Consider the following 27,670-nt stretch of genomic DNA (forward strand, 5'->3'; position numbering starts at 1 on the left):
GAAGAGAAAGGACACGCAAAGCGGGCCTGGAATCTAGTTTCATTTTATTTTAGCAAACTGCATGTTCTTCACTTATCAACATCTCTACATTAGCAATTGTATAGCTCTCCAACTTTTCTTTAAAAAAGGGTAAACAAGAGGTGACAAAACTCAGGCTCTTCATCTCTTAAAAACATTTGAAAGTTGGATTCAAGAAGACTTTTATATATTTTGGTTTTAAGGTAACAGATGTGGCGTGGAAATACTAATTCAAACCACCCGCCTAACTGAGAACTACCCCTCCTGGAGCCCCTCCGGCGTCAGACGATCAGCAGATGCTGCAGCCTCCGTTTACCGAAGACCTGACTCACCGTCAAACAAACCTTGCTGGTCTGCAGGAGCCGAGCGCGCCGCCTCCTCAGCCCGTCGCTCTACCGGCCGAGCAGAAAGCAGCACCTCCGGGACTCAGTGCAAGTGCTGTATATACACTGCTTCTTCACAGAAGCGTTAAGGACCTCGTCATGCAGGGGGGGGATCTAGGGAGGACTCTTCTGCCGCTGTACCTTCTCGTTAAGAATCACGTTCCCCCAGTCATCCTGTTCCTGCTGTCTAAAGATATAAAGATCTTCTTTGAAGAATTTTTAAAAGCCAACCCTCCCCCCAAACCCAAGAGGAACACCGTAAAATGTACAGGTTATATACGCCTTAGAAAAGTCCTAAAATTATTGCAGAAACTAAAGATGACTTGTTCCAGGGGAGGGGCAGGCACGAGGCACAGCACTGAGATCTCACAAACGGTCGGGTTGGTTTGACTTAGTTTTCAGCTTTTCCCCCATCATTCAAGGAAAACAAAACAAAACAAAACAAACAATAAAAAATAAAGAAGTGTTTAAGCATCAGAACTAAAATACAAATGCACGTTGACTTATAAAACAAGATTGTAGATTTGACCATGGGATTCCCTGACAGTGGAAAAATTTTACTTTTTTGCCCGGAGAGATTTCCTCATGGCGGATTTGCCCTTGGCAGCGGGTTTCACTTCCTTCCTCCCGCTGGCTGCTGGTTTCTTGGAAGAGCTGCCACCAGAGGGTTTCTTGATGGCTGGGGCTGCTGGTTTGGTTTTCTTAGCAGGGGTTTTAACCTTGGGAGGGGGCTTTGCTTTCCCCCGGCGGGCTGCGGGGGTTTTTCTTGGCTTGGGCTTGGACTCTCTTCGCTTCATCGGAGGGGCCCTGCTCCGTGATTTCGGAGGCGGTCTCTTCTGCATCCTGTCAGAAAGAGAGACAGCACAAGATCTCAGTGGAGGCGCAAATGCTACCCAGAGCAGAGCTGCTGTCGTCAATTTGCATAAACGAAGCAGATCTTGGCATCCTTGTTCTTTACCACGGATGTTCCTTTATGCAGCAGAACATTTCATTAGCTAAATCCCAAAGAGCAAGAACTCTTCTGGTGGATCTCGCCACGCTAAGCACTTCTCAATCCCCACAGCGCTCTGCCAGCGAGGTTTCGAGCTCCTCCGTCAGGCATACAAACACACAAATAATGACAATGCATCACTGTCAATTGTCAGAACAATTAGAGACCTAAGCACTCTCTCTCCTCTCTACATGGAATTTTATTACTCAACAAACACCACTCATCTTAAATGCACATTCTGAGTAAGGCAGGTGTCACATCTGGCTACAGGACTGCAAACAATACTGCAGGGAGAAGTTTTCCTAAGGAAACACTCAATAAATACAAAAAGCCCCATATGAAACGCCACACTTTTGTAAAGCACAAAAGGCAACATTAGGAGACTAAAGGCAATACAAAGAATAAATAAGGCTCTCTTCACATCTGGAGGAAAAAGAGGTTAGCTGCAAATCATGGAACGGGGGAGCTCATTATCTCTGGAGCAATGCATAATTAGAAGTTTCCTCTTCAACACCTCCTGAGCAACAGCCTTGTGGACAAATAACCCCAGCAAGAGACAAACCTGCACGCTCTACAGCTGTAAGTCACTTTTCTTTCATCCAAAGGAGCTCATTTATGTCTCATGCTGCCATACCTCTTCTTTGGTGGTGGCTCTTCCTCCTCAGACTCTTCCTCTTCGGATTCTTCTTCCTCCTCAGATTCTTCCTCCTCTTCCTCATCAGATTCCTCAGAGTCCTCATCCTGCTGCTTCTCTGGGTAGAGCACATCTGGGCTACAAGAGGGTTCATGTCAGAGCGTGACTTACTTCCAAGGATACAACTCGAGGGGTGGCATGGAAACCCCGGCTCTCGTCAGGCACCGCTGCCCATCCGCCTGTGAAGCTACAGCTTTGAGCCCAACCCAGAAACACCCCCAAGACTTCTGCGTGTGCTGTCCAAACCCAACATTATTTAGCCTCTGCAACGGCACAAGCGCCACAGCTTGTAAGTCACCAGGAGTGCCCCAGCCCTAAGCTGCCCTTTCTCTGGTTCTCTTCCTCATTGCTCCCCCTCTGCAAACACAGGAAGGCAGATGACAAAGGGACAAGATTGGGCTTCAGTGATTCTGAATGCAGGCTGAAGCCACCGAGGACTTTGTGTGTATGCAATAAGAGAAGGTGGGAAGCGGAGACTTTAATGACCACGCTGCCGCTTGGCTCTTCACAGGACACTAAGCCACCACCCCTGGGCTCCACGCGGCCCAGTGCAATACACACTGACAGTAGGAGAGAGGCCGGTTTAGTCTCACTGCGGCTAATCTAGGTCATCTTCCCTCCTCCCACCTCTCCTCCACAGCGGCATTAAAAAGGCAAACAGCCAGCTCCTATTCATTAGAAGCATCCTTGCACTAAGAACACCACCATACTACCTGCTCATGCGAGTTTATCTTAGCACGGGAACACTTAAATCTCCCTCATTGTGCAAAAACAGCATCACGACAGAGTATCTGACAGTACTGAGCCCAACATTTTTATGGCCCTTAAAAGCTTCCCTTGCTAATGAAGTCAGCTTTATCTTCATTCAGTCAGACACCCAAGTAATGTCGCTATCTGTAGTGTAGGAGACAATGTTGCAGTTCATCAGCCATTAAACCCTCCACAGAGTTCCCTGTAAACAGGAGGTCGGCCCATGAACTTCAGCACTGCTATCTGGCTGACCTGTGTGACAGTTATCTTGAAGATCGCTTTACAGCCAAGCTCTTTACCTGGGATAATAAGGGAAGCAAAGCTGAAAGGTTCCACTGAAGCCCTTTCCAGAAATCTGCTCCATCCAGCCATTTTTCTCACATTTCTGCAGGGTTCTCTTCAGTAGATGCACTGTGAGGGGGTGAAAAAAAAAAAGAAAATCAGAGAATGGTTGTGTTACTATCTTTACCCACTTGTCCAACCTGACTGCTCTCTGCTGTGCCCTCTGAAATCAGAGACGGAGAGTCAGGATGAGATCTCCTTTGCCCAGGACACCTGCAGAGGCACGAAACAGCACTGGAGACCCAAGACTCATGAAGACATCACCGCGTGCTTCTTTCTGCACTCTGCGAAAAGTGGGACCCAGCTAGACCACTGTGTTTACAAGTTTTAGTATGTCTTGTTGAAAAGCAAGCCCTCTCGCAGTTAATTTTCAAGCAACGTACAAGTGTTTGCTCCTGAACGCTTAGCAAGTGTGGCTTTCAATTCTCCAAAGGAAGAAGTCAAGAACAGCGCATAGTTTTGATGTCATGATCGAGGGAGCCTCCTTTAAAAATATGTTCAACAGCGCCATGTAACTACTTCTGTCCAAATTTAACCCAGGTCTCAGCTTTCTTCAGCCTGCTCTCCGAAGTGTTTTTTCTTTCCCTTGTTTTTGCATTCCTCGTGTTCTAAATTTCATACGTGGTGCATCATTCCCTGTTCTGTGGTTTTTGTTTTGTTTTTTCTTTTTCAAAAGGGAAAATCTTTGATCTAGAAAGATAACAAATGCACTTTTTATTCTAGTCTTCTGCTCCACTGTGCACTGTGTAAGAATTGTAACCGAAACTGCGCAAGTACAGGGGATCTTTGTCTCTGGCAAAGGGCTGAAGTTGTTTAGTCAGTTCAAAACCATTTTCAGCTTGAGTCAGAGGGACCATCTACAGATTTAGCTCCCTCCAATCCAAGGGAAAAGCAAGGCCTGCCCCCTAGCACATTCCAAAGAGGTTCACTTCAGGAATGGAAAGAGAAAAATCCAAAGAAACGTGCTGGCTGAACTATCATCTGAACCTGTTCTGTACGATTAATGCAAGGGTATACACTCTAACCACTTATTCAACACTCCTGGAACAGACTTTCATCCAGAACTGACACTGCACAGCAAAAGAAACATTTGGGGCAATGCCATATCTTCACAGGCTTACAGGCTACCTCTGCCGACATGCTTTACTTTGAATGGCACTGGAAGAGCTTGCACAGCTAATTGAGTTGATTGTATTCATTAAATTACTGGTGTTTCAATGTTAGGATCAACATAGTTCAAGAGCTCTTTAAAAACCCCATATAAACAGGAGCAACACATAACCATAAGGCTGTTTTCACTCTGGGTACCAAAGCTCAATAGCAGCACGCAAAGGATTTGACTCCAGTCAAGTCCAGTTGCAAATACGAGGTATAAAATGGGGAGGAGTGTGGAGCACCAGCTCTGCAGCGCACACCCGCCTGCTTGTACATCTCACCAGATCTTCCTCTGGTTGCTCTTAAAACAGAGCACAGATCATCAGAATTCCTCTTACGTAATGGAAGGAGAAAGAAAACAACAGATTGCAAACTGAAATTTCCTTATCCAACTTGAAAGACTGACTAGCACCAGAGGCTGGCTAAACACAGGCCTCTAAGGGCCAGGGCAATTTCCAGTGGTCCTGAAAATAAATAATGCAAGGGCTTAGTAAGCCTGGAAACTCTCTTTCCTGCCCCAAGATTAAGGAGTCACACTTGACATCAGCCTCTAACTGGCAGAAAGCCTCAGGCAACTTCTTTAGCCCACCTTGCCGCAAGGGAACCTGCGCTCCTCTACACGGCAGTAAGCCTTGCATCCAACAGCCGTGCTGATGCCGTGCTTCAGCTCCAGGTGACGAGTGAGGGATCAGCAATCCCCTCTCCAACCTCACGTCCCAAGGGATGGCACCAGCACTGACACCACAAATTAATCTACTTCTAGGTCTGACTCTAACAGAGACTGCTGCGAGCTCATCCTGCTTCAAATGACCTCCAGCCTCGGTTAAACCACTGTACTGGGGCTCATGCCAAATAAGGCAAATAAGCCATAAGAACATCTGCTTTAAAGTCTCTGTTAGTCTTGCTTCTGCTAATGCAAAAGTCAAAACAGACCTGAGTGTCGTTCCTGGGAACAAATACATGCCAAATCCCTTCCCAAATACAACAGGATTAGTTTCTCTCCTCACTTGCTTGACCTTTCAAAAATCAGAGCCAAAGGAGGATCTCAAACAAATCAGTAAGAAGGGTGTTTGTGAATTTTTTTGAAAAGTTAGACTATGCAACTTCTCTAAATAAAAAGCAACTAGGAACTGCATTTATCCCAAGTTGTAGCCTTTCAAAACAGAGCGAGACAGCTGAAGTCAACTTCGTGATTTAAGAACAATAAACTACTCGAATGCTATTCCCTCTTCCTGGGAACGTGCTATAGACAAGAAAAACACGCATTATGTCTCAGAAACTAGCCTTTGTCAGGATTGAAAGGAACTAATGGAGATTAAAATCCCCGAGCATCTCTGCAGCACAAAAAGCCCAGCAGCTGTCAGTTCCCCAGCAAGCTCAACGGAATAGTTTGAAGGTGCTGCACAGACACATCTGCAGCTGTAAGACTCTCCTTCCGCATGTAAAAGAGTTACTCAGAGCAGTACTTTACCCTGTAAGTTGGAGTTCGTCCCTGGGTGGTTTTCCAGGATATACTTCTTCAGCGCTGTGGTGGAGCAGGTCTTCGGTTCGTTCATGGCCGCAATAGCAGACAGGATAGCGTCTTCCATCAGAGTCCCACCCAGCAGGGGCTTCTCCCCTGATTTCTTCAGCTATTTTCCAAGGAGGAAGAGAAAAGCATCAAGACAAAATTCTCCCAAACCAGGTCAGGACAAGCTCCTCTGCACCAGGTGGGTCGGCGCTCCTGCATTAGCACAGATACGTTTTATATTAAAACACTGCACAGGGAATGCTGCTCTCCCAGCTTTAATTCGGAGGACAGGACTATTCAGTCAACTGGCCCGGAGCGCTTTTTATCGGTAACACACTGTCCTAGTCCCCAAATGCACTGCAAGGATGTGGCAGTCTCAGGGCCTATCACTCAGGGAAGGAAATAAATCAGATCTTCCTCCATCCCACAGACCAGATGTACCCAAGAGACTTCTACGGCACGGACATGAAAAAAAGACGTTGCAGGCATCTGGGGTACCTACTGCACTTACAATTAGTGATGGAAAGGAAAGCTTACCCCACCATCTCCCCTACTGTGCTAGTGAGTCAGAGCTGAAGCAGCCGGTGGAGCACGCTAAGCAAGGAAGGCAAGGGGCGTCTGCTCCAGAAATGTAGACCAAGAGGAGAATAAGAGTCCTACTGCTTCATAGTCTGACAACTCCCGAATATGACAAGCTGCCAAAGAAAGGTGTACCCGATAAAACTAGGCCAGGAGAGGGCATGTTAACTTATATCCAAGGCTTGTGGTCAGTACAGTCAACAAAAGAAGATGAACTCTGGCTCCGACCTGGAATGTCCCAGACGCTCCCTTGCCTGTGATCTGCTCTAACTGGCCTTTCTCTACAGCTCTCTGCAGGGCATTCTTCAACAGCTGGGGTCTGAAATACAGGAGGATAAAGCTTTACTGACACACACTGACAGCTTAAAAAACAAACAGAGAAACAATGCTTTACACAGAGTGTGAGCAGAGCAGTACTTACAAGCGGTATCTGCCTACATACAGACATTTTAAATGGAGATCTGTCAGCAAGTGCTGATGACGTGAGAAGAACAATGTACATTAGCGGACATTCAACTGCGATGCTTGCTCGGTGCCACTGCGTATCCAGAAAGAGACAAGCCTCACTTGGAAGGATTTACTCCTTTTGAAAAGCAGATTTGGACTCAGTGGGCAACAAGTCAGTTAGCTCGCAGACAGACAAGGGACAGAGTACAAGCCCCTGTAAGCGGTGATGCACAGGGTTTTCCCAGATTTCCTTCCTCCCCAAGCCTTGGCCTGCTCCTTACGGGCAAACCAAGATTACTGTAAGCGCGTGCCAGCTGAAGCATCCAGAACCAAGCAGGCCAAGAGCCCAAGGAGAGGCCTTCACGTCCACGCGGCTAAAGGGGTCTGGTTCGGGTTAAGGGCAGAGGTGTGTAGAACAATGCTGATCTCAGGAACAAAGGCTGGGTGGGGAGGGATGCAGAAATAGGCACAGCTTTTTTTCCTCAAGCTTTCCCACAGGCTCTACAACGCAGAGCACCACCTGCCTGCTGCCTGTCGAAATACTGAACTGAAGCACCGTGAAGCGAGGCAAAGCCAGAGGAAGGCTGCGTTTCACTGCTCCTCCGCAGCTCTGCTTGCAAAAGCGTGCTCCTGCACCTACCTTATATCTACTTTGAGTTTGGGGTAATACTGAGACACATATTTCTTGATCAGGCTGTAAGAAGCTTCTTTCGGCTCACAGAGGCGGGTGAAAGCCAGCGGCAGGATATCTTCCAGCTTGACTTGTTGCTCTGCAGTTGAAGCTGAAGTGCTTTTCTGAAATACACATACTTTTACGCATCAGTGAGGCCTAAAACTCTGGGGTTTCTGAACCAGCAACACATAGGTGGGGAGAAGTGCTCCTGACGCTGGCCACAGATCTGGAAAATCAAGTTCTGTAAGGCAGCTCTTCTGATTAACAATTTAAAAAGTTTAGCAGCTTAAGTAAAATCAACCAAATTAGGCTATAATTTTCATAGGAGTCTTCAGAAAGTTTTACAAATATAAATTGCTCAATATTTAACAACATCCGTGTTTTTAATTATTTCCTTCCTCTTTCTACAGGCATTTTCCTCTGCTGCCCTTCAATGAGACAGGTGAAAAGGCTGACATTAAACATCAAAGTCTCAAAGGCAACACCTTCTTATACAGGTCGAATCTTCCCAAAAATGAACAGCTAAACAGGAGTGCATTTTTTTTCAGATGACAGAATGAAATCTCGATTGAAACCAATGCTCCCTCTGAATTTTCCCCCATCCCTTTGTTACTGAGGAGGGGATGATGAGGGGAAAAAACGGCCTGTTCTTTATACAGAAAAGACAGTGGGGAAATGTGCTGAAATTTAATGATTTTGATGCTGAACAGCAGCTTTGCAAACAGTCAAATGGGTGAGGGTGCCGCTCACCCGGACAGCTGCTCGACTGCTAGCTGAATTTACCAAAAACAAAGGGAAGTGATTTGTTTTGCTGCAACACAGAGAAAGTAACTAGGAACAAAGACACCGACATGCTGCAGACAAGAAAAGTGATGCGTTAGCAGTTACCAGGGGCATTGCTCAAACTTCTCATAGAGCCAGCGAGCTCTGTTTAAAAAGAAGTTACACTGCACTTCATTTCCTTCAGTGCCCTAGTACCAAGTGTGTCACCATTTCCCTCACTTTTAGGGCTTTTGGTCTCCCCAGTAGCCAAGAGATAAGCACCAAGGGATTACAATACTCTCTGGGTTCACCAGTCTATGCCGTAAGGGGATGGGCAATTCCAGCTAAGCATTTTGTAACTGCAGTGTTAGAAATGCGTTTCATACGCCCAGCGCAGCAGGGAGTGGAGAACAGCAGTGCTGGAACCACAACTAACCGTGAGGACTAGGCTCAAAAAAAAAAAAAAACAACCACCAAACACCCACATCACATTTTAGTAGCTCAGAACAACATATACCCAACATTAGTAGCTTTCTTCCAGAAGCCTTCGGACATTTTCTTCTTCCTCCCTCTGCCCTCACAGCTGATGGAAAAATGTTCATCTGACAGTCCTGAAGACTGAGGTCTTCCATTTATCCATGCAGCAGATATAACAGAAACAGCAGTTGCATAAAGCTCTCTTACAATACCTGAGAGGCATCTCGCTACCAGGTAAAGACAGAAGAGGAGCTTCATGGTTATGCAGTTTTCTGCCTCTGAACCAAAGCCTAGGGGTTTAATGTAAACATTTGAAAACTAAGAGTTTTATTACTCTAGTTGGTTTTAATTTCTCATGCTAGCTTTCCAATTCTGATTTTAGTGGAACAGGTTTTTAATTACTGTACTTGGGGAGGAAAAGTATAGCAAGGAGGAGAATACTGCCTGGGTTGAGGCTAGGCTGCATTTCATAAGATACATGTGTTTCAGTGCAAGATTTTCCAGAGTATTGTTTAAAGCGATACAGCTCACCTTTCTGTCTCTGGCTTTCGGAACAGTTTTTCCTGCATTAGACACCACCACAAAGCTCCCAGAAGCTCCCTTTCCTTTCACCTAGTTCAAAAGAAAGTCCATTTCAGTCTTTAACAAAGTAACTCAGAATAATAACAACCTGAAAGAGACTAATTGATATCAGTATGCAGACTTGCAATGCACTGTCACTCTGACGATGGGCTGTTATGGCAGAGGCCCGATTTGAACCCACTGAAACTTCAGTCAGACCAGAAACCAGAGCCAGACATTAATAACACACTCTGCTGTCCTGACCAGAGATCCTAACAGATATCACAGGCATAAGTGACAGCGTTACAAGAAACAAGCTTCTGCAGAAGTGACACTGCCGGACTCGGCCTTAAGACACACGCTGCTGCAACAGTATATGACACAACACCAAGAAACGGTCATGAATTGCACAAAAGACAACCGTGCAAAGTACCCGATGGACAGAACAATGCTGAAATTCTGCCAGTGTCTCACAAAGTGGAGACAGAGGTCGATTAACCTCCATGAGGGAGAACATGACCACCCCACAGACCTGCTAACGGAGTTTAAGAAACTCTTGTGTATTTGAGTAATACCACCCCCAGCGCTGCTCCACAAAGCAGCTCTTACCTGTCTAATGATGCCTCTCTCCAGCTCCCTTTTCAATGCCTGCTTCAGAAGATAGCCTCTCCTCTCAAGCTCCAGCGAAGGGTATTTGTGGATGATGTATTTACGTATTGCAACGACCGATGCGCCACTCTTTTGAAAGCACGCCTGAAACAGAAGCGAAAAGTTAGTAGAAACCACCTGCACTGCAATTATCTTGCTGTGGGCCTGGAAGAACAGAGATTGAACCGATGCAGACAGGCCAGCAAATTGGTACAGGGTGCCGGGCTGGCCTTCTCCCTGCAATAACTCAAGAGGAGAAAATATGACTAACAAACCACTTAACTCTCCCCCTTCAGAATGGCTGAAGAGCAGACAACACAAAAGCGGCACGGCAAGTGCACGCCAGCTACTCCCCGATTCTGAAGCACTTACAAGTAATGGCATAAACACTACATGCTACTGCAAAATACAGTCACCTTTTGGCAAACCAACATGGCACAACTGGTAGGTCATTTTACTAATGTCAGAAAGAGTAATTTAAGTCATAACAAGTTGCCAATTATTATCTTTTTTTTTTTTTAAGGTGATGGAGGACTGACATTAGCAAACTAGTAAAAAACCCAAGTTAAAGTTTGTATTTTGAAGATATAGCAGCTGGAAAGGCCATCTTGCAGTCAAGGCTGGTGGAGTCCAGGCCTCCTGTGAAGGCAGCGTGAGTGAACCAAGCCCCAAGGGGAGGGCAGCAGCGCCGCAGTGCCATCACAACAGCACGGGTCTCTTCTTACAACCAGGAGGGATACAGTAAACCCAAGACCAACACCACTTTGGAATGCCAGTTTACTGTATTTCCATCTGTCCTCAATTAGAGTAAGTTAACACTGAAAAAAGCATGTATCAAATAGATGGATTAATCAAGCCAAATCAGTTAAATATGGCTAGAAGGCACACCAAATTAAATGATGACAGCAACCAACCACATTATGTCATCATAGCTGTTTCTAATAATGTAATTAGGGAGGGAAACAAATTCTAAACAAAGAAATAAACTACAGGGCCCCTCATCATCATAATAGACTCACATTTCAGCTCCATGGGCTTCCAGGCAGAAGCAAACACGTCTTACACAGCGAGTTTTCTGCTAACAGACAGTGCTATCGTCTGTACCATCAGCAAGCTGAAATTGTGGATTTTAGGCACACAAATCATTCTGCTTTGTGACAGATGAACAAAAGAACCATTTGTCTCCTGCTTACCCTGATGGCCTCAGTTAAAATAGCATCCATTTTGGGACGTGAGGTGGCAGCCATCTGAGTTTGCTTCTGTGCTCTAGCTAGCTGGCTAGCAGAAAGAGTAGCCCACGCAGGAATGGTCTTTCTCACCTTCTTCTCCTTTTCCTTAGACTGGTCTTTCTCGCTTAGGAAAAATACAAAGCAATAGTAAGACAAGAGACACTGTAAAACAAGTCAACAGGCAGAACAACAACAACAAAGCCCAGAATATCTGACACTTCAAATATTTTAATAAACATTTTGACGTTTCTGTTAGAAAAAGAAGAGACCCTGTCTTGACACTCAAGCCTCACATGTTCCAGGACAGCAGCTACACTTGGTTGGTGGCTTCTTCCTGACAAATACGAGCACCTTTTTTTAAGAAAGCCATCCCATTTTCCCCATCTGTCCCATCATCTTTTCTATCTCTAGGAACCTGACTTTCTCCAGAATCCTACCCAAATTCCTGAACTCAGCACTAAGCACGTCTTACTCCTTTTTGGTTTCTTCTGAGGACTTTGCTTCCCCCTTCCCTTCATTCTCAGGTTCCTTTGGCTGTTCTGCTTCACTGGATGCAGCAGGCAGGGTTTCACTCTCTTGTTCTTCTCCAGCAGAGGCAGATTCCTCAGAGGCGACTTCTGCATCTAAAGATGGGAAAATGCATCAAGTTACTGCCTAAAACTAGCCTCTGTTCTTCAGGAAGGCAGAGGGGAGAGAGAAAAAAAAAAAAGCTGTACAACACCCCCCCAAAATTATTTCCCACCAGACCATTTCTCTTCTCTAATTTAAAGAGAAGAGTGGAATGTAACTTAGGAAGCAAACAAAACTACTGAAAAGACTTCAGTAAGGTGCAATGAGCGATCAAACGCCAGAGCAACTTCAAAAAACATCACACAGCATTTTCACAATGAACTAACTCCTCCAGTCTTCTCTTAACTCCAGGAAGTTACTGTTATAATTACCCCTCATCAAAGAGGCCTGGGTGGGAAAGGGAGGAGGACATCAGTACTATGGAACACTAAAATTTTCCCCTAGGTTGAAGTTTATGTGTTTTTAACTCAGAAAGGTGCAAAACCATACAACTCTACAAGAAACTTGGGTAGATACATACGAGCAGCTTTGTTTACGACCATCTTGTCTTCAAACGTCGCTGTTTCTGCACTACACACCACGGCACCTGAAGGATTTCAACGATTCAATCACATTTTTCCAGACTTGGCAAAGCTTTAGATTGCACATGCATTGGCAGAAACACTTATCTATCAGCAGGATCAAATCCAGTCAGAAATCAACTTACCAAGCAAATTAACTCCAGTATATTTAGCTGGGAACAGGCCCTAGAGACGGGGCTGTCTACCAGATAAGATGCATGTAAACTGCCATTAGCCACTTCTTGGATAAAAGAGCTAACTGCCATGACTGCTCCAGGCAGTAGACAGGTCCTCTGTCTCTGAGAAGGAGCTCAAGCACTCCTGCTGTGCTCCTGTGCACAGTTTTCCCAAGGAGGCATCATGCATTTGAAATATGCAGTGTATTAATAGTTAGTTTGGTATGTAATTTATTTCTTTGTGACACCCCAGTGAAACTAACCAAATATGATACTGAAATGACACATTCTGAGAAACTGAGGTGAAGCTGCTAAGACCAGACACATTAATATCAGACTAGATTTTATGACACATTGTGGTAAAACCCTTTTGCTCAGGAAAACAAAGCAAAAATCTTAAATACTTTGGTTTTCCACTCATTAAATCTACTTTTCCATCTCAATCCATATTCCTGACACTACTGAAACCTCACAATTTGTACCTTTACTCTAAAGAGAGGGCAAGCTTAGAAGGGACTACATTTAGCTGTATTTTAATGTCTGGAGTGTCAGGGCTTTCCCAGGGGATATGAAGGACAAAACAAACGGGTTCAGACCGAAAAGAGTGGCTGCAAAATACAACTCTGCAATTATCCAAGACAAGCCCATGAAAAGAATCTAAGCATTAGTAATATTTTAATCACAGCAGTGAGGTTTTTTCAGGAGTTTCAGAACACACGCCTATGTTTGGATATACATTAACAATCCACTATAGAACTATTACCGTACCAGCTTTGACCTCTTCACCGCCTTCAGCAGGTTTGCTTTTGGGAGGAGTTTCCCGGGAAGAAGAATTCACCGAGCGACGGATCGGCATAGTGTCGTCTTCAACTTTCTAGAACAAGTATACATAAATCAGTACAGATACTGGAAAAAAACTAGCAAGTTTTTGAAATGGGATTAAAGGAAATCAAAGCAGCATAGATAGAAATATTCTGGCTACATTTGGGTTTTTCAGAGATTTAAAAGACAGTAACCCTCAAACCAGCTCCTTTGAAGCGTACCAGGAGAGGACAGTTTCACATTTTACAGTTATAAAAGAAATAATTTCTTTTCAATTCCAAATCAAATGAGATCAGCATTTGAGGATTCTGATAAATACAGCATTTCAGGGAAAGCAGGGAAGGGGAAAGAGAGTGCCTACAGGGTTTATTCGACTCCCAATCAAGTATCTGACGGGCAGGGGAGAAAGAGTACCGAGTAACCTTCAGCAGGACTGGAAGTCAAGGACTGATCCAAGGGCAAGCGTGCAGAATGGGCCAGCCCCTACCTCACTTAACTTGTCCGTGTGGATCAGCTGAGCTCCCGTTAAGAGTGGAAGCGCCTTATGATGCACGGGTTCAGCTTCAGACAGATCAGTCGCCATTTAAAATAATTTCTAGCCCCAAGTGCAGGTAAGACTGTGGAGCCCCAGGTTTTAACCCCAAGGACTTTTTCCTAATGGTTTTCACAGTGCAGTGAGGAGTCAACCTAAAGTACAGAAAAGATGTGGTGTGAAAATTAACAAAACAAAAACATCTACGTCCATGTAGCTAACAAACTAAAGATTAAAAAGAAAAGAAGGATAAATGACTTACAGCTTATGACTAACATAACTGACAATCAACACTTGCATTCAACAAAGATGCTAAAACATGTATGCAAACTTGAGTGCTATGGATGTAGCAGAAATGGTAAATGTGTAAGCCAGACCTGCAGCCTCCTCCATTAAAACATATCTGAAAGAATAAAGAGGCTCTTTAAATTAACAGAAAGCGTTAACAAAAAGCAGACATTGCACTGTGCCTAACACCAGGCATTGAGGAAACTAGTAAGTCATTCACTCTGGGTAAAAGCAGGAGCTGACACACTGATCCAGCTTCTGTCAGCCTAAGGAATTCAACCATTAAATCTGTTAGACAGAAAATAGAGACACTGGGACCGGAATCATAGCCCTCCCAGACTACACCCGATGCAATTTGTAGACATTAACGAGTTCCTGAGCAAGAAAATAGCCACCAAAACAGTGGTCTCCATACCTTCTACAAAAAAATTACAGCTTTACAAAACTCTCCTCCCAACACATGCACAGTACTGAAGGGGTTAAGCTTAGTTTAAGCCTCATCAGGTCTCACCCCTCACTATCATTACACTTCTACAAGCCTCTCCTACCTGTTGCCCATCCGCCTGCATCAGCCTCTCCTAAGAAGAGGTGCTCCACTATTCCCATCGCAAAGCGCAGGGTTTACTTCCTCCTTCGCTTCCTTTCGTCCCTTTAAAAGCCTCAAAAGCCAACCCTCACCTCCAGCAATCCACCAGGCCTCTCCTGTTCCATCAGGTCAAGCTCCAGACTGCCCTCTTCCCTTCCTTACAAAGAAATCCAAAGAACAGCTCCCGATTTCTACCTATTCTGGATGCTTTCTTTTACTCAGACAAGGCAGCAGACACTTACCATGAATTTTCACTTCCAATAGGTATTCCTATTGGAATTCCTATCCGAGCGCCTTCCTCTTGAACGGAGAGCTTACGTCACTCCTGGCACTGTTCTCAAGATGACTTTCACCACAGTTTCAGCACTTTGCACTGCATTCGCCATTGCAGGGGTGGATGTTCCGTACCCCATCTATACCACCTCCATTACTCCACATTCTTGCCAAAAATACAGCCCTCCTATTACTCAGCAGTGGAGACTCCTAATCGATCGGAGGGATTCTCTCCACCTCAGTTATTTTCCCAGGCAAACCAAACCCCAGCTCGTCTGCACTGAACACTTTTATTAAACCTCCAAGCTGTGGAAGTAGTTTCCATTCAGAAACCAGGAGCAGTGAAAGAAGAGCCGAGGGTAACATGTGTTAAGATATGATAGTTCACATGGACTGGTGATGCAAGAGGCCACATCACTGTACCTCCTCCTCACATAATAAACTAGTAAATTAATAAACTAATTCCACTGCCGCTGCAGGTGGGTGCAATGTCACATCAGGTGTGCACACCTGCAGCACAACCAAGAGACCTGAATTTCAGGAGAACTAGACACATCACTGGGCAGCGTTTCTATGGGAGATGCTCTAAGAGACATTCTTCTGGCTGGCCACCTTCAAAACGCAGCGTTCCTGACAGTGAAAAGCAGTCTACCCACTTCTGCAACATCTACGACTTCTCCTTTGACACCGAACAGTCATTCCGAAAAACGACAGCGCACCAGTCCTGTCTCTGCACCAGTAAAAGCAAATGAGTGCAACAGTGCCGGATGTTTTCTTCTGAGACAAAACAGAAAAATCAAAACACACTACATGCCAAAACCAAAATAAATGAGATGAATGAAGCTTTCTTATGAAATTTCAGGATGGGAAAAAAATACTAATGACCAATTAGAACATACGAACCACAGCCCAGCACTGTTTTTGGGGGGGGTTTTTTTGGTTTTTGTTTGTTTGTTTGTTTGTTTTTTTTGGGGGGGGGCCTATTTTATGGGACCTTCCTCTCTCAAGTGTGGAAAGTAAGAGGAAAAATTTAAAAAATCCATCAGGCTTCAGCTCAGCATCAAATGTTTTTTTCTAGCAAGCATAGCCTGAAGCCCCCTAAAAAAATGCCAGCATTTTGAAGTGAGTCCTAAAATACCCAATTACAGATCCTTCCTCAGGGAAGTCGGCTGGGGGCTACAAAAGATGCTTTCCCTGGGATTACTAACACACACATACAAGCACACACTGTGGCTGACCTGGTCCTGGGTTTTATTTGTTTTTCAGCTGTGTGACCTGCACGTCACATGCATGAAAGTGTAGTACTCCCAACTTTGACTTCAAATTCCCCAGGTTGTAAAACACTCCTTTGCTTAGATTACCGTATAAAGTACTCGAGTCTTCTTGCTCTCAGGTGTGAACCTTAGCACAATTCACATCTTTGGTGCCTATATTACATGAAAAGAAGCCATCGTCCAGCAGAAATTCAGAGTGACCCAAACAGGAGCTTGTCGATTCCCTCTGCATTCCCATCTCCTGCTCAGAAGGCCAAGAGAATCAAAGGGGCAGGAGGATAATCTCCTATTGACTTCAAAGCACCGATATTCTTCCAGGGTAGGATCACAAGCATCAACTTGTGAAAGCATCACAGCTCAAGGACTGCTCTTGCTTAGCCTATTTCTTTCCACAGAGGGTTCAAAAGTAGCGTTCTGGACTGTGTGTGAAATGTCAGCCACAAACAGGGCTGAATTTGGTTTCTCAAAAAGATAAAGCAAAAGACTAGAAGGTTTTGCAACAGCAATGCAGCAAAACACTGGCTCCTCTCACTCCCCCCTCATATAAAACAGTGGATTTATTTAATGTAAAAACCAAGTCACCCAAACCAACTGTTACCTGAACACCCTATTTCATGTATGGGACACTAAGACATCTTTAAATGTGTACCAGAGCTACAACTGCAAGCATTGCTCTTAATAATAAACAATAGAAAAGTAATAACTGTCATGTCAAACAAATATTGTGCTTAGAAAGTGGGAAGAGGCCACCAGTTGAGGATGCAGGTTTTCAAGGTGGTTATTGGGTAACTCTCATGCACACTTAAATCTGATCGACTGTCAGAAAAAAGCAATCACATCAGCAACGAAACAAACACCAGGATACAAACCTTTTGAAAAAGTTGCTCGAAAGTACAGACAGTAACTTCTCACATAGCTACTTACAATGGCCTTCCTACAGGTCACTGGAACTGCAGGCTCACAGGTTCCCCAACGACCACAAACTCGTCATTTCAAAGCTGGTAATCCAGCAAGGACCTGATAAGCAATAAAACCTCCCAACTTTCCGGATTTCTAGATGAGCAGGAATGGTTCAGAGCATCCAGTCTCCCAGCGCAGGGAGTGGCCACTAATGGGATATCTAGTCAAAGGATCACGTAGCTTTCCATGAACTGTTATGAAAAACTACAGCAATTTCCTCCTGAGTGATCAGCACACCCTTAGGAGGAAAAAAAAGAAATAAAAGAAAGGGGGACTTCAGGGGAGACACGCACATTCTGGATAATATTTTAGAAGAGTGGATTCCCCCCACCAATGTAACAGATACAAGAACTTGGAAAAAAAAAGTTAATTTGAGACATAGTTTGGCTGACTCCTTGAATTTCTCCTGGCCATAAGATAACTCATCTTATCTCAGACTTCAGTCTAATTCAAGAGACAACATTCTGGGATGAAATCAGGTCTTGAACATGGCAAGCCAACTGTCACACTGGCGGAAATACCGAGTCACAAGGACTCAGGGTAAGGGTGCACAGGCTCAGCGGACTGAAAACAAATACCCAACAGAAAAATGAGAAAGCATATCCAATCTTGTGCCATTAAAGGTGTCCACTTACTGTTACATGACACATACTCCGGTGACTGATGTGCTCTTAGCCATGACTTGGTACACTGTACACAATGCAGGTCTAGAAATCAGGTCAAAAAGGGCTAGAAAAAAGTTTTTATGTTCTTGCAGATTCGAAGCCAGGGTGTCAAGGGATATAAAACCACCAACCTTACAATAAATGCAAGCAAGAATGACTGTTTATTATCAGAAAGGCTTAAAAAGCCAAGTAACTGGATTTCAAAAACAGGCTATTGATTATTGTGCAATTATCTACTACTATACAATGCTGTCCTGAGCAGAAGAGCATTTAAATGTCTCAGAAGCTGCAAGAAAAAAGCAGAGGAAATGCTCATATTTTTTGCAACTCCAAATCAAACATGCCAAAATAGTACCTTCCAAACTGGAAGCCAGCCAACTTTTTCAAGGCTTCTGGCCCCCTGAGACGGTCAAAACTCTTCCCTAAAAAAACCCAGCTAAGGCAGAGGATACCTTCCCAAAAGCCTCAGTATCTACGTTGTCACAAAGTATATGATCCTGCTGGTTGATACAAATTTGCGTTTCACAAAACGTATCCTCTAAAAGTTCTCAGCTGATTGCCCATCACAGCCTGCTTCACAAAGGTGTTCCAGCATTTACCGATCTCTTTTGTTTCTGCTGTTCACTAAGCTGCCTGTTGTCTTGATTAAGTCAGACCAGTAGTTTCAACTCATTTAAAACAGCCTAAAAACATGCAGGGAAATCACAGAATGTTCGGGGTTGGCAGGGCCCTCTGTGGGTCACCCAGTCCCACCCCCTGCCAAAGCAGGGTCACCCAGAGCAGGCTGCACAGCACCGCGGCCAGGCGGGGCTGGAATATCTCCAGAGAAGGAGACTCCACAGCCTCCCTGGGCAGCCTGGGCCAGGGCTCCGTCACCCTCAGAGGGAAGAAGTTCTTCCTCGGGTTCAGCTGGAGCTTCCTCTGCTTCAGTTTGTGCCCGTTGCCCCTTGTCCTGTCGCTGGGCTCTCTGGGCACCACTGAACAGAGTCTGGCCCCATCCTCCTGACCCCCACCCTGCAGATATTTAGAGGCATTTCTAAGGTCCCCTCTCAGCCTTCTCCAGGCTGAACAAGCCCAGCTCCCTCAGCCTTTCCTCGCAGCAGAGATGCTCCAGTCCCCTCCTCATCCTCTCAGCCCTCCGCTGGACTCTCTCCAGTAGCTCCTCATCTTTCTTGAACTGGGGAGCCCAGCACTGGACACAGCACTGCAGATGGGGCCTCCCCAGGGCAGAGCAGAGGGGGAGGAGAACCTCCCTCGCCCTGCTGCCCACACTCCTCTGGATGCACCCCAGGATCCCACTGGCCTTCTTGGCAACCAGGGCACGCTGCTGGCTCAAATATCTTATATTATTATATTATATCATTATATTCAAATATCAAATAAAATATCTTACTGAATACAGAATACACATTAGCCCCCACTTCTAATCCATCTTTGGCAACCTGCTCGGAAATTCGCTCCTGTTTCACATCTGGCTGAGCATTACCTCACAACTGGCATTCCCATCACTTTTGTTGCCATTCAACAAGTTTTGTGCTAACTTTGCCCCGATCCTGACAGCCACCAGCCGCAGCAATTTCCCAGGAGGTGTCCCGGTTAAGCGGAATTTTCAATGGCATGCCTCCCAAGTAAGCTACAAGGGCTGTATTTGCAACTCTCTTGCGGTCGAGTCTCCCAGGGATCTGTTACAGGCTATCTGAGCCCCATGCTGCTGGCAAGGATTATAAACCATCTTGTTTCAATTAAAGAAGAAGAGTGGTCCAATACAAAGATCCCATAACTCACCACTTGCCAGGCAAGAAATTCTTTGGCTTGACTAGTGTTAGAGTTTCTACTTCCATCCACTCGTTCCCCACACAGCCTTAAGGAGAGGAACAACAAATCCCAACTACGTTAGGGCTCAGGGGAGCACAGTGAAAATCTTTCCTACTTCTAGCTTCCAAACACTCGCATTCCTACGGAGACTTTCTGAGATTCCACGGAGACCCCAAGAAGAGTTTTTCTAAGTCTAAAGATACATTTTCAAGGTAGCATTGAATTTGGACCTGTGACTCCAAACACCACAAATCCAACCTGACTTACACCTTGCCTATCCAGCAAAGCAAAGATTAAACGCTGCGCTTCTACACACACAGACACTGCTTTCAACACCAAAAAAAAAAGAAAAAAAAAGGCATATTACTACAGCGAGATTGATGCTCTGCCTCCCCACCTGGGACTGAGCTCAGCGCCTCTTCTCTGCTAGGAGGTGGTAGCAGCAACTCAGTGGCAGCTCAGTCTCAACAGATAAATACACAAGTAACAACCCACGCCTCACCTCCGCTGCTCTTCACCATCAAGAACGCCAGCTCAATATAAAAACCACTATAGGTTTCCAATTCTTTCTCCATCAATCTTTGACCCATACAGAGGACAGTAATAGCAGATCATTTCCGTGGCCTGGATTATCTTCTCTTCCTACACCCAGGAGTTTTTCTTCACGTCCCCAGACGCACAGCCAAAGCCAGGTAGTGTGCTACTTCAATTATGCCACCGTCGTACCCAGAGACGCGCAAAAACTTCAGCTAAGTGATTAATACGAAGCAGAATTTCTGCTTGCACAGCGGTCTAAAAATAATCCCTCTCCGCAGCAATGCGCAGGATTGTGACAGTGACAGCCTCTGTGGGACAACAGTTTTTGAACAATTTCTGGTCAGTATGGTCCATGATTCAGATTCTCCACATGCTGCCACTGACACAAGCAGTTAAGGAAAGAAACAGCCTGCACCAGAGTGCACAGGGTTCAGCTTTACGGTTAGAACAGGTTTAGGTCACTAACTTCAAACTACTCCAACATTAAAATCCACTGCTGAAAGTTTCATAGCACTGGATGAAATTGTCTTAATTCCAGGATCAACATTATGAATTTTAACAAACCACTGACACTTGAATGAAAATTTAGGCTGCTAACAGGACATATCAGGGCACAAACTTTTTATAGGCAACATCTACCTTGCTTAGATGGATTAAATTTAAAACTACTACATAAACCCTCCTCCCTAACTATTACTTATTCAGCCATTGCTTATTATTGTATAGTACAAAACTAAACATAATAAAAGCTCTGATTTCCTTGAAATCCATACAAAATCTACTCACACCTCACATCAGAGCCCATCAATGTAAAACTTCTTTTAGTCCCCCTCATGGAAGATAAAATCCTCAGAGAACCCTGGGTCACTTGTAACTAAACACTGACAGAAGATTCACACATCAGTTTCCATTGAAAGGGGAAAAAAAAAAAATCTGAGAAAAAGCTATTCTGAAGACAAACATAATTCAAGCAGCTACTACCTGAGAAAAGTACACAATGCATTGAAAAGCTAATTAATTATGAGGCACACGCAGGTAAAGAAGAGAAAGGGTGCAAAAGCCAGTAGATGTTTTCAAGGCATACACACCGAGTTCCTCCCCACCAGAAATTATATGTTTTGGTTTTTTTTTCCCCTACCCACCCCTCATTTCGTAGGCCTTCCCGCTCTGTTCACCAAGCTCTAAGTCCCTCCTGAGGAAGGTAAGTGCTCTCCTGCCCAGTCCATCAAAACCTCTCCATTCTTTAACTAAACAGAAGAGACGCTTGCTAGTGATACTTTCCTCTCCTCTCATTCCCCCTGTGCACACTGTCCTCGCATGAAAGAGCTTAAGTGTGACTTTGTTTATAAGCACGAGTACTTCTGAACCTTTCCTGCCTCAAGAAGACAGCTGCTTGCCAAAGGTTGCTGGCCAACAATTTCTTGAAGATGCTAAAAATACTAGTCCTGGTGAAAACAAACAAAAAGTCACGTGCTTGGAAATCAGAGTGCAACCATTACTCAAAAGGCCTGATAAGAACTGAGAGGTGACACGCTTGTTAACCCAGAAACAATTCAGCGGCCGAAACTCCTGCAAAGAACAACCTGTGAAATACTACTGATACAAGTACACTGCCAGCCTCTGCTACATTTTAAACGGCGCAAACACACCTGCAACCCCACATCGTCTAACTTCCCTTCTCCTCCAGCACAGGCTGAGCAGTCCCCTGCGATCTGCAGACACCGTGACTGTGAGAACGGAATACAGGCGGGAAGGATTTGTTCTGAACAGTGTCCCCGGGCACCACAAGCTGGTGTAGCCCCTCCGGCCTGGCAAGAGCTACACAAGTTTCCACCAGCTGAGACTTTGGTAGGCTGCTCCTCTCCCCTTAAGCCTTTGCAAGGTTTTAACCCAAAAACCACAGTGCGGAGCAGCAATAAGGATAACGAACTCGGAATGGAAGTCCCTCTGGAACAGTCAAATTCCAGCCTGGAATTTAACAGCCTTCTCTAGGGAGAAGCACGTGCAGTAAGGGGAGGAGGGTCATTAACATTCTTGCACAGGGCTGTGACCACCCCAGGGTCTCAGCCAGGAGCTCCGAAGCACCCAGCAGCCCCACGCTCCGGCCCGCATCCACCTCCGGCAGCACCGAGACGGATTCGGGGCTTCTTTCCGGCAGCGGAGCCACGCCGCAGTCTCGCACCGAGGTTTTTCCTCGAGCGGCCGCACTCCTCCGGCCTCCGACGAAGCGAGTTTGTGAAAGAGGGGAGAAAAAAAACCACAGCGAAGCGAGCAAAACGCAGGAAGGCTACGGCAGGAGCTGAGGCGCTTCCTAAGTTTATAAATAGCGATTATTTAACGTGCCGCACCTCCCAGCCCCCCCCGCCGCTGACCTTCGCCCCGCGACCCCGCAGCACGCCCACCGGTGCTCACCCGGCGTCGGCGGGACGGGAGAGGCGGCCGGCACGGCCCGCGCCTCCTTTGTGAGGGCCGACGAGGGGCCGGGGGCCCGCACCCCGCCCGGCCCGGCCGCCCCGGCCCGCCGACACCCGAGGGCCCGGGCCGCCTCCTCGGGCCTAGCCGGGGGCGAGAGCCCGGCGCGCCGCGGCCCTGCCCGGGTGTGAGGCGCGGGGGGGGGGGGGGGGGGGAAAGCAGGCCGTACGGCGTGTCGCGACTCCTCACGACAGTGTGTGCCCACGTCGTCCCCCCCCCCTCGCCGAGGCCTGTCAGGCGGCGCTGAGAGGAGTTCCCGGGCCCCTCCGGCCGCCCCGCCAGGCCTCCCCCGCGCCTCACGCCTACCGGGCCCGGCCCCCCCTCGCCGCCGCCTCTTCCCCCCCGCCGCGGCGCCGGGCGGGGGGGGGGGGGGGGGGGAGGGTCACTCACCAGCAGGCCCAGCGGACACAAAGCGGCCCCTCTAATGGCGGCGGCGGGGGAACCGGCGGGGGGGGAGGGGGGGCGGCCGGGGCAAAGGGGCGGGGGCGGGACCGCGGGGGGGTGTGGCCGAGGCTCGCGGTGGGGGGCGGGCCGCGGCGGCGCCGCCGGCCAATGGGAGGCCGCGGGCATTTTTCGAACGCCGGCCCCCCCCTCTCCACCCCTCCATTTCCCCTCCGCCTCCACGTCGCGCGGGAGGAGGGAGCGCGCGCATGCGCGGTGCCGTCCCGTCCCGCCCGGCGGTCTCTCCCGCGCCGCAAACACAACGGCGGGGCGGGGCGGGGCGGGGAGGCGCGGGGCGGGGCGGCGCGGGGCGGCGCGGGGCGGGGCGCGGCTCTGCCGCCGGCCCGGCGCATGCGCGCTCCTCGCCGAGGCGTTCCCCGCCTCCGCCCCGTGAGGGCGCGCGAGCCGCCTCCTCCTCCTGCGTCCGGCGCCCGCGCCTGGCTTCCCTTTGCCTTAGCTGCCCGCTCTTTACCCCGCTGCCGCCCTCATTAGCTGGGTAATGTACCGCCTGCCGCAGTCGCACCGGTTACAGCATGGCGGGGGTTGGCAGCGCCCTCTGTGGGTCACCCAGCCCAACCCCCTGCCCAAGCAGGGTCACCCAGAGCAGGCTGCACAGCACCGCGGCCAGGCGGGGCTGGAACATCTCCAGAGAAGGAGACTCCACAGCCTCCCTGGGCAGCCTGGGCCAGGGCTCCGTCACCCTCAGAGGGAAGAAGTTCTTCCTCGTGTTCAGCTGGAGCTTCCTCTGCTTCAGTTTGTGCCCCTTGCCCCTTGTCCTGTCGCTGGGCACCACTGGAAAGAGTCTGGCCCCGTCCTCCTGACCCCCACCCTGCAGATATTTAGAGGCATTTCTAAGGTCCCCTCTCAGCCTTCTCTTCTTCAGGCTGAACAAGCTCAGCTCCCTCAGCCTCTCCTCGCAGGAGAGATGCTCCAGTCCCCTCCTCATCCTCGTAGCCCTGCGCTGGACTCTCTCCAGTAGCTCCTCATCTTTCTTGAACTGGGGAGCCCAGCACTGGACACAGCACTGCAGATGGGGCCTCCCCAGGGCAGAGCAGAGGGGGAGGAGAACCTCCCTCGCCCTGCTGGCCACACTTCTCTTGATGCACCCCAGGATCCCGTTGGCCTTCTTGGCACCCAGGACACACTGCTGGCTCATGGTCACCCTGTCGTCCCCCAGCACTCCCAGTCCCTCTCCACAGAGCTGCTCTCCAGCCCAGCCTGTACTGGTGCCTGGGGTTGCTCCTCCCCAGGTGCAGGACCCTGCACTTGCCCTTGTTGAACCTCATCAGGTTCCTCTCTGCCCAACTTTCCAGCCTGTCCAGGTCACGCTGAATGGCAGCACAGCCTGGCGGTGTATCCATCACTCCTCCCAGTTTGGTGTCATCAGCAAACTTGCTGAGGGTACACTCTAACTCTTCATCCAGGTCATTGATGAAGAAGTTAAACAAGACTGGGCCCAGTACTGACCCCTGGGGCACACCACTAGTGACTGACCTCCAACTAGACTCAGCACCGCTGATGACAACCCTCTGAGCTCTGCCATTCAGCCAGTTCCCAGTCCACCTCACCACTCATCCAGCCCACACTTCCTGAGCTACCCTAGGAGGATGTTACGGGAAACCGTGTCGAAAGCCTTGCTGAAGTCTAGGTAGACAACATCCACAGCTCTCCCCTCATCTATCCAGCCAGTCATGCCATCATAGAAAGCTATCAGAAGTTCCGTCATGGAGATCTGGAATTTTTCTGTCAAAACACACTAACAAGTTCTCGCTCGAAGGATGGATGCCTTTTCTGGTGTTCCTTTGCTCTGCTCTCTTCCAGGCAGCTTCCTTACCTGCGCCTCAGGTGAGGATTCTTGTGGCAGAGCAGAGGCGTGACCCACGCTGGTATTTTCACCATCACGGTCATTTCAGGTCTGTGCAGAGTACGCTGAGGTAATGAACAAAAGCTCTTTCCATGTACCTCTTGCTATGCTCTTGCTCTGAATTTGTTTGGGTTTTTTTGGCTAGGAGCATCTCTCCTATGAGGAAAGGCTGAGGGAGCTGGGCTTGTTCAGCCTGGAGAAGAGAAGGCTGAGAGGAGACCTTAGAAATGCCTCTAAATATCTGCAGGGTGGGTGTCAGGAGGACGGGGCCAGACTCTTTCCAGTGGTGCCCAGCGACAGGACAAGGGGCAACGGGCACAGACTGAACCCGAGGAAGAACTTCTTCCCTCTGAGGGTGACAGAGCCCTGGCCCAGGCTGCCCAGGGAGGCTGTGGAGTCTCCTTCTCTGGAGATGTTCCAGCCCCGCCTGGCCGCGGTGCTGTGCAGCCTGCTCTGGGTGACCCTGCTTGGGCAGGGGGTTGGGCTGGGGGTCCCACAGAGGGCCCTGCCAACCCCGAACATTCTGTGATTCTGTTTCTGTTGTTTTTTTTCTCCCCCCCCCCCCCCATCCCTCTACTTTCCCTTCACATAAGGTACAACTTCTCAGTTCCCTACCTCGCCTTACTTTCTCTTCTGCCCTAATTGTCCTTTCTACACGCTGTCTCCGGCTACACCAGAGAACATTTCATCTGTAGCCTCTTGCCCAAGCAGTTGCTCAGCTGTGTTTTCTGCACATAACCCTCCCTGGTGTGCTGCCAACCCCTTCCTGTCTGCTCCTGTTTTTGCGACTTGCAGACGGCACGGGCACTAACACCTTTCTTTGGGCACCGTGGTACCTTCTACCCCTCATGTGGATGGGAAGCCCCTCTCTGCGCGCTTCTAAGAGCCCCTTACACTGTTCAAAGCACTGCAGAGGTGTCTTTTTTCCGCAATAGTGCCTTGACTATTTCTCCTCTAAGCTTTTTCCAGCTTTTTTCCCCCATCTTAGGTGGCTGCTGTAACAGCACACTACACCCCAAAGCATCGCCTTCCAAAGCCAAGCTGTTGTGACCAAGGCCTGGCCCCACTCAGTGTCTTCTCCACTCCACATTATCTCAGCAACGCTTCGCTTTCCTCCAGTCCTTTGTCTCCAGCGCCAAACAGCCCTGGCAGCGCCTCAGCCAGATGGCTCCAGTTTGCTCAGCATTCCTGCCTTGCTTGTGAGTGCGAAACGAGGACCGTGCAGCTGCAGAAAAAAATGTGGGTTTTGGCCTTTCTCCCCTCGCGGTGCCTCTCTGGCAGGAGGGGAGGGATTGGAAGGTGGAGGAGAGGGGAGCCAGAGGGAATGTGCGCCTCTGCTGCTGCCTTCTGAGGCACCAAGAAGGAAAAGATGAAATCACCCCAGCTGCCCTCCCCTTGCTCACTGCAAGCCTTTGTGCAGAACCCCAGCACCTGGGTTGGCTGAGCCACAGAGCTATGCTGAGATGCAAGCAGGGGAGGAGAAAAGCTTTTGTTGTCTCTTTCCCTGTTTTTTTTCAGTCTCAAAATCCACCCCGGAGCGGAGCTGCGGGCCCTGCGCATTCCTTCACAGCCACACGTCTGCCTGACCAGGGTGGGCTCTTGCGAAAATACCACATCTGGGGAAGGCGGCCGCATCCCACAGCGGGGTCAAAGCCCACTGCTCCATCTCCTCGGCCCTGCTTTTTGGCCGGGCTGGTGTCATTTGTGCCCCCCTCCCTCTTCCCTCAGCGCTGCACGCTGTGCGTGACAGCGACAGGAGTGACGCTGCGGGAACCTGTGACCCGGTGCGGGAGGAAGGAACAGTGCGGGACAGGGAAAGTCAGCGCCAGGGAGTCTCGCTTCGGGGGGGGGCTGCAGTCAGAGGCAAACTGGGATTGTGTAGAGCACTATCATCTTCATAAAATAATTTTAATAAGCACTAAGCACTTTTAATAAGTACTAAGCATTTTCAATACCTTTCCTGCCATGCAGTAGTAATATTCCAACTGATTTTTAGATCCCTCCCCCCAAAATAATTAAATTTGATTACATCTTTCTGCAGCCCTAGAGCTTCCGCAAATTTGCCTGCATCTTTGGGTTGTGACTCTACAGGCAGCCTGCAGTTTACACCAGACCGTTTAGACACCTTGCTGCTGTTCCCAAGGAGTAGCTGTAAAACTCGCACGTCAAGAGATCTGCTGTTTCCACCCTTGTGTCCAGAGCACTGCCACGTGTTCTTCTTCAAAACATGAAACCTGTTGTGCTTCTGTTTTAAACACATTCGGTCACAGAAACTCCGGTCCGGGGCCACTCTGTTACTTTCTGACCCTACACCAACTCATATTTTCCCCATTTTGCCATGTTTCGTACTTAAACCAAATGCTTTTTTATTTAACAAGCACTGCTCCTGTGTTGCTTAACAGCTACCTGCCGCATATTGTACAAAACACAAGATTATTATTACCTTTTTTCTATTACTTTTGCCACACTGTGCACCTTACTTGCTGAAATCAGCGTCTGCTGATGTGTTCTCAATCCCGCCGGCTCAGCGTGTGCCGCATCTTTGTCACCAAATTCTGTTTTAATACTGGCCTGCAGCTCCAGACCTCAGCTCTGATGATATTTAGGCCTTGCCCA

General features: G+C 48.0%; 1 protein-coding gene across 3 annotated transcripts; it reads right to left on the minus strand.

The window, feature by feature from the left end:
• Nucleotides 1-27: 27 nt before the first annotated feature.
• Nucleotides 28-23,209, minus strand: HP1BP3 (heterochromatin protein 1 binding protein 3). 3 transcript variants are annotated; one of them, XM_075437677.1, is made up of 14 exons: nucleotides 23,140-23,209; nucleotides 13,835-14,034; nucleotides 13,294-13,399; nucleotides 12,310-12,375; nucleotides 11,692-11,842; nucleotides 11,184-11,343; nucleotides 9,952-10,095; nucleotides 9,313-9,393; nucleotides 7,510-7,664; nucleotides 6,651-6,741; nucleotides 5,805-5,964; nucleotides 3,136-3,247; nucleotides 2,027-2,164; nucleotides 28-1,244 (listed from the first exon to the last, which is right to left on the minus strand). In XM_075437677.1, exons 2-14 carry the CDS (start codon nucleotides 13,928-13,930, stop codon nucleotides 959-961), a joined length of 1,746 nt encoding a protein of 581 aa, XP_075293792.1. In that variant the 5' UTR covers nucleotides 13,931-14,034; nucleotides 23,140-23,209; the 3' UTR covers nucleotides 28-958. The 3 variants fall into 3 exon arrangements, with proteins under 3 accessions (XP_075293792.1, XP_075293793.1, XP_075293794.1); XM_075437678.1 differs by lacking the exon at nucleotides 23,140-23,209 and adding an exon at nucleotides 22,690-22,763; XM_075437679.1 differs by lacking the exon at nucleotides 13,835-14,034 and having other exon boundaries at nucleotides 23,140-23,204.
• Nucleotides 23,210-27,670: the final 4,461 nt, after the last annotated feature.

Source organism: Opisthocomus hoazin, chromosome 16, assembly GCF_030867145.1.
Source record: "Opisthocomus hoazin isolate bOpiHoa1 chromosome 16, bOpiHoa1.hap1, whole genome shotgun sequence".
Lineage (NCBI taxonomy): Eukaryota > Metazoa > Chordata > Aves > Opisthocomiformes > Opisthocomidae > Opisthocomus > Opisthocomus hoazin.

Bases quoted from the DNA above. Each gene is read 5' to 3' on its own strand.
- HP1BP3 (XM_075437677.1), bottom strand. From the start codon at position 13,930: ATGGCGACTGATCTGTCTGAAGCTGAACCCGTGCATCATAAGGCGCTT. The intron at 9,394-9,951 runs GTAAGAGCTGCT...CTTTTGAACTAG, and splicing joins AGAGAGGCATCATTAGACAG to GTGAAAGGAAAGGGAGCTTC. The intron at 5,965-6,650 runs GTCGGAGCCAGA...CTTGGAAAATAG, and splicing joins GAGCGTCTGGGACATTCCAG to CTGAAGAAATCAGGGGAGAA.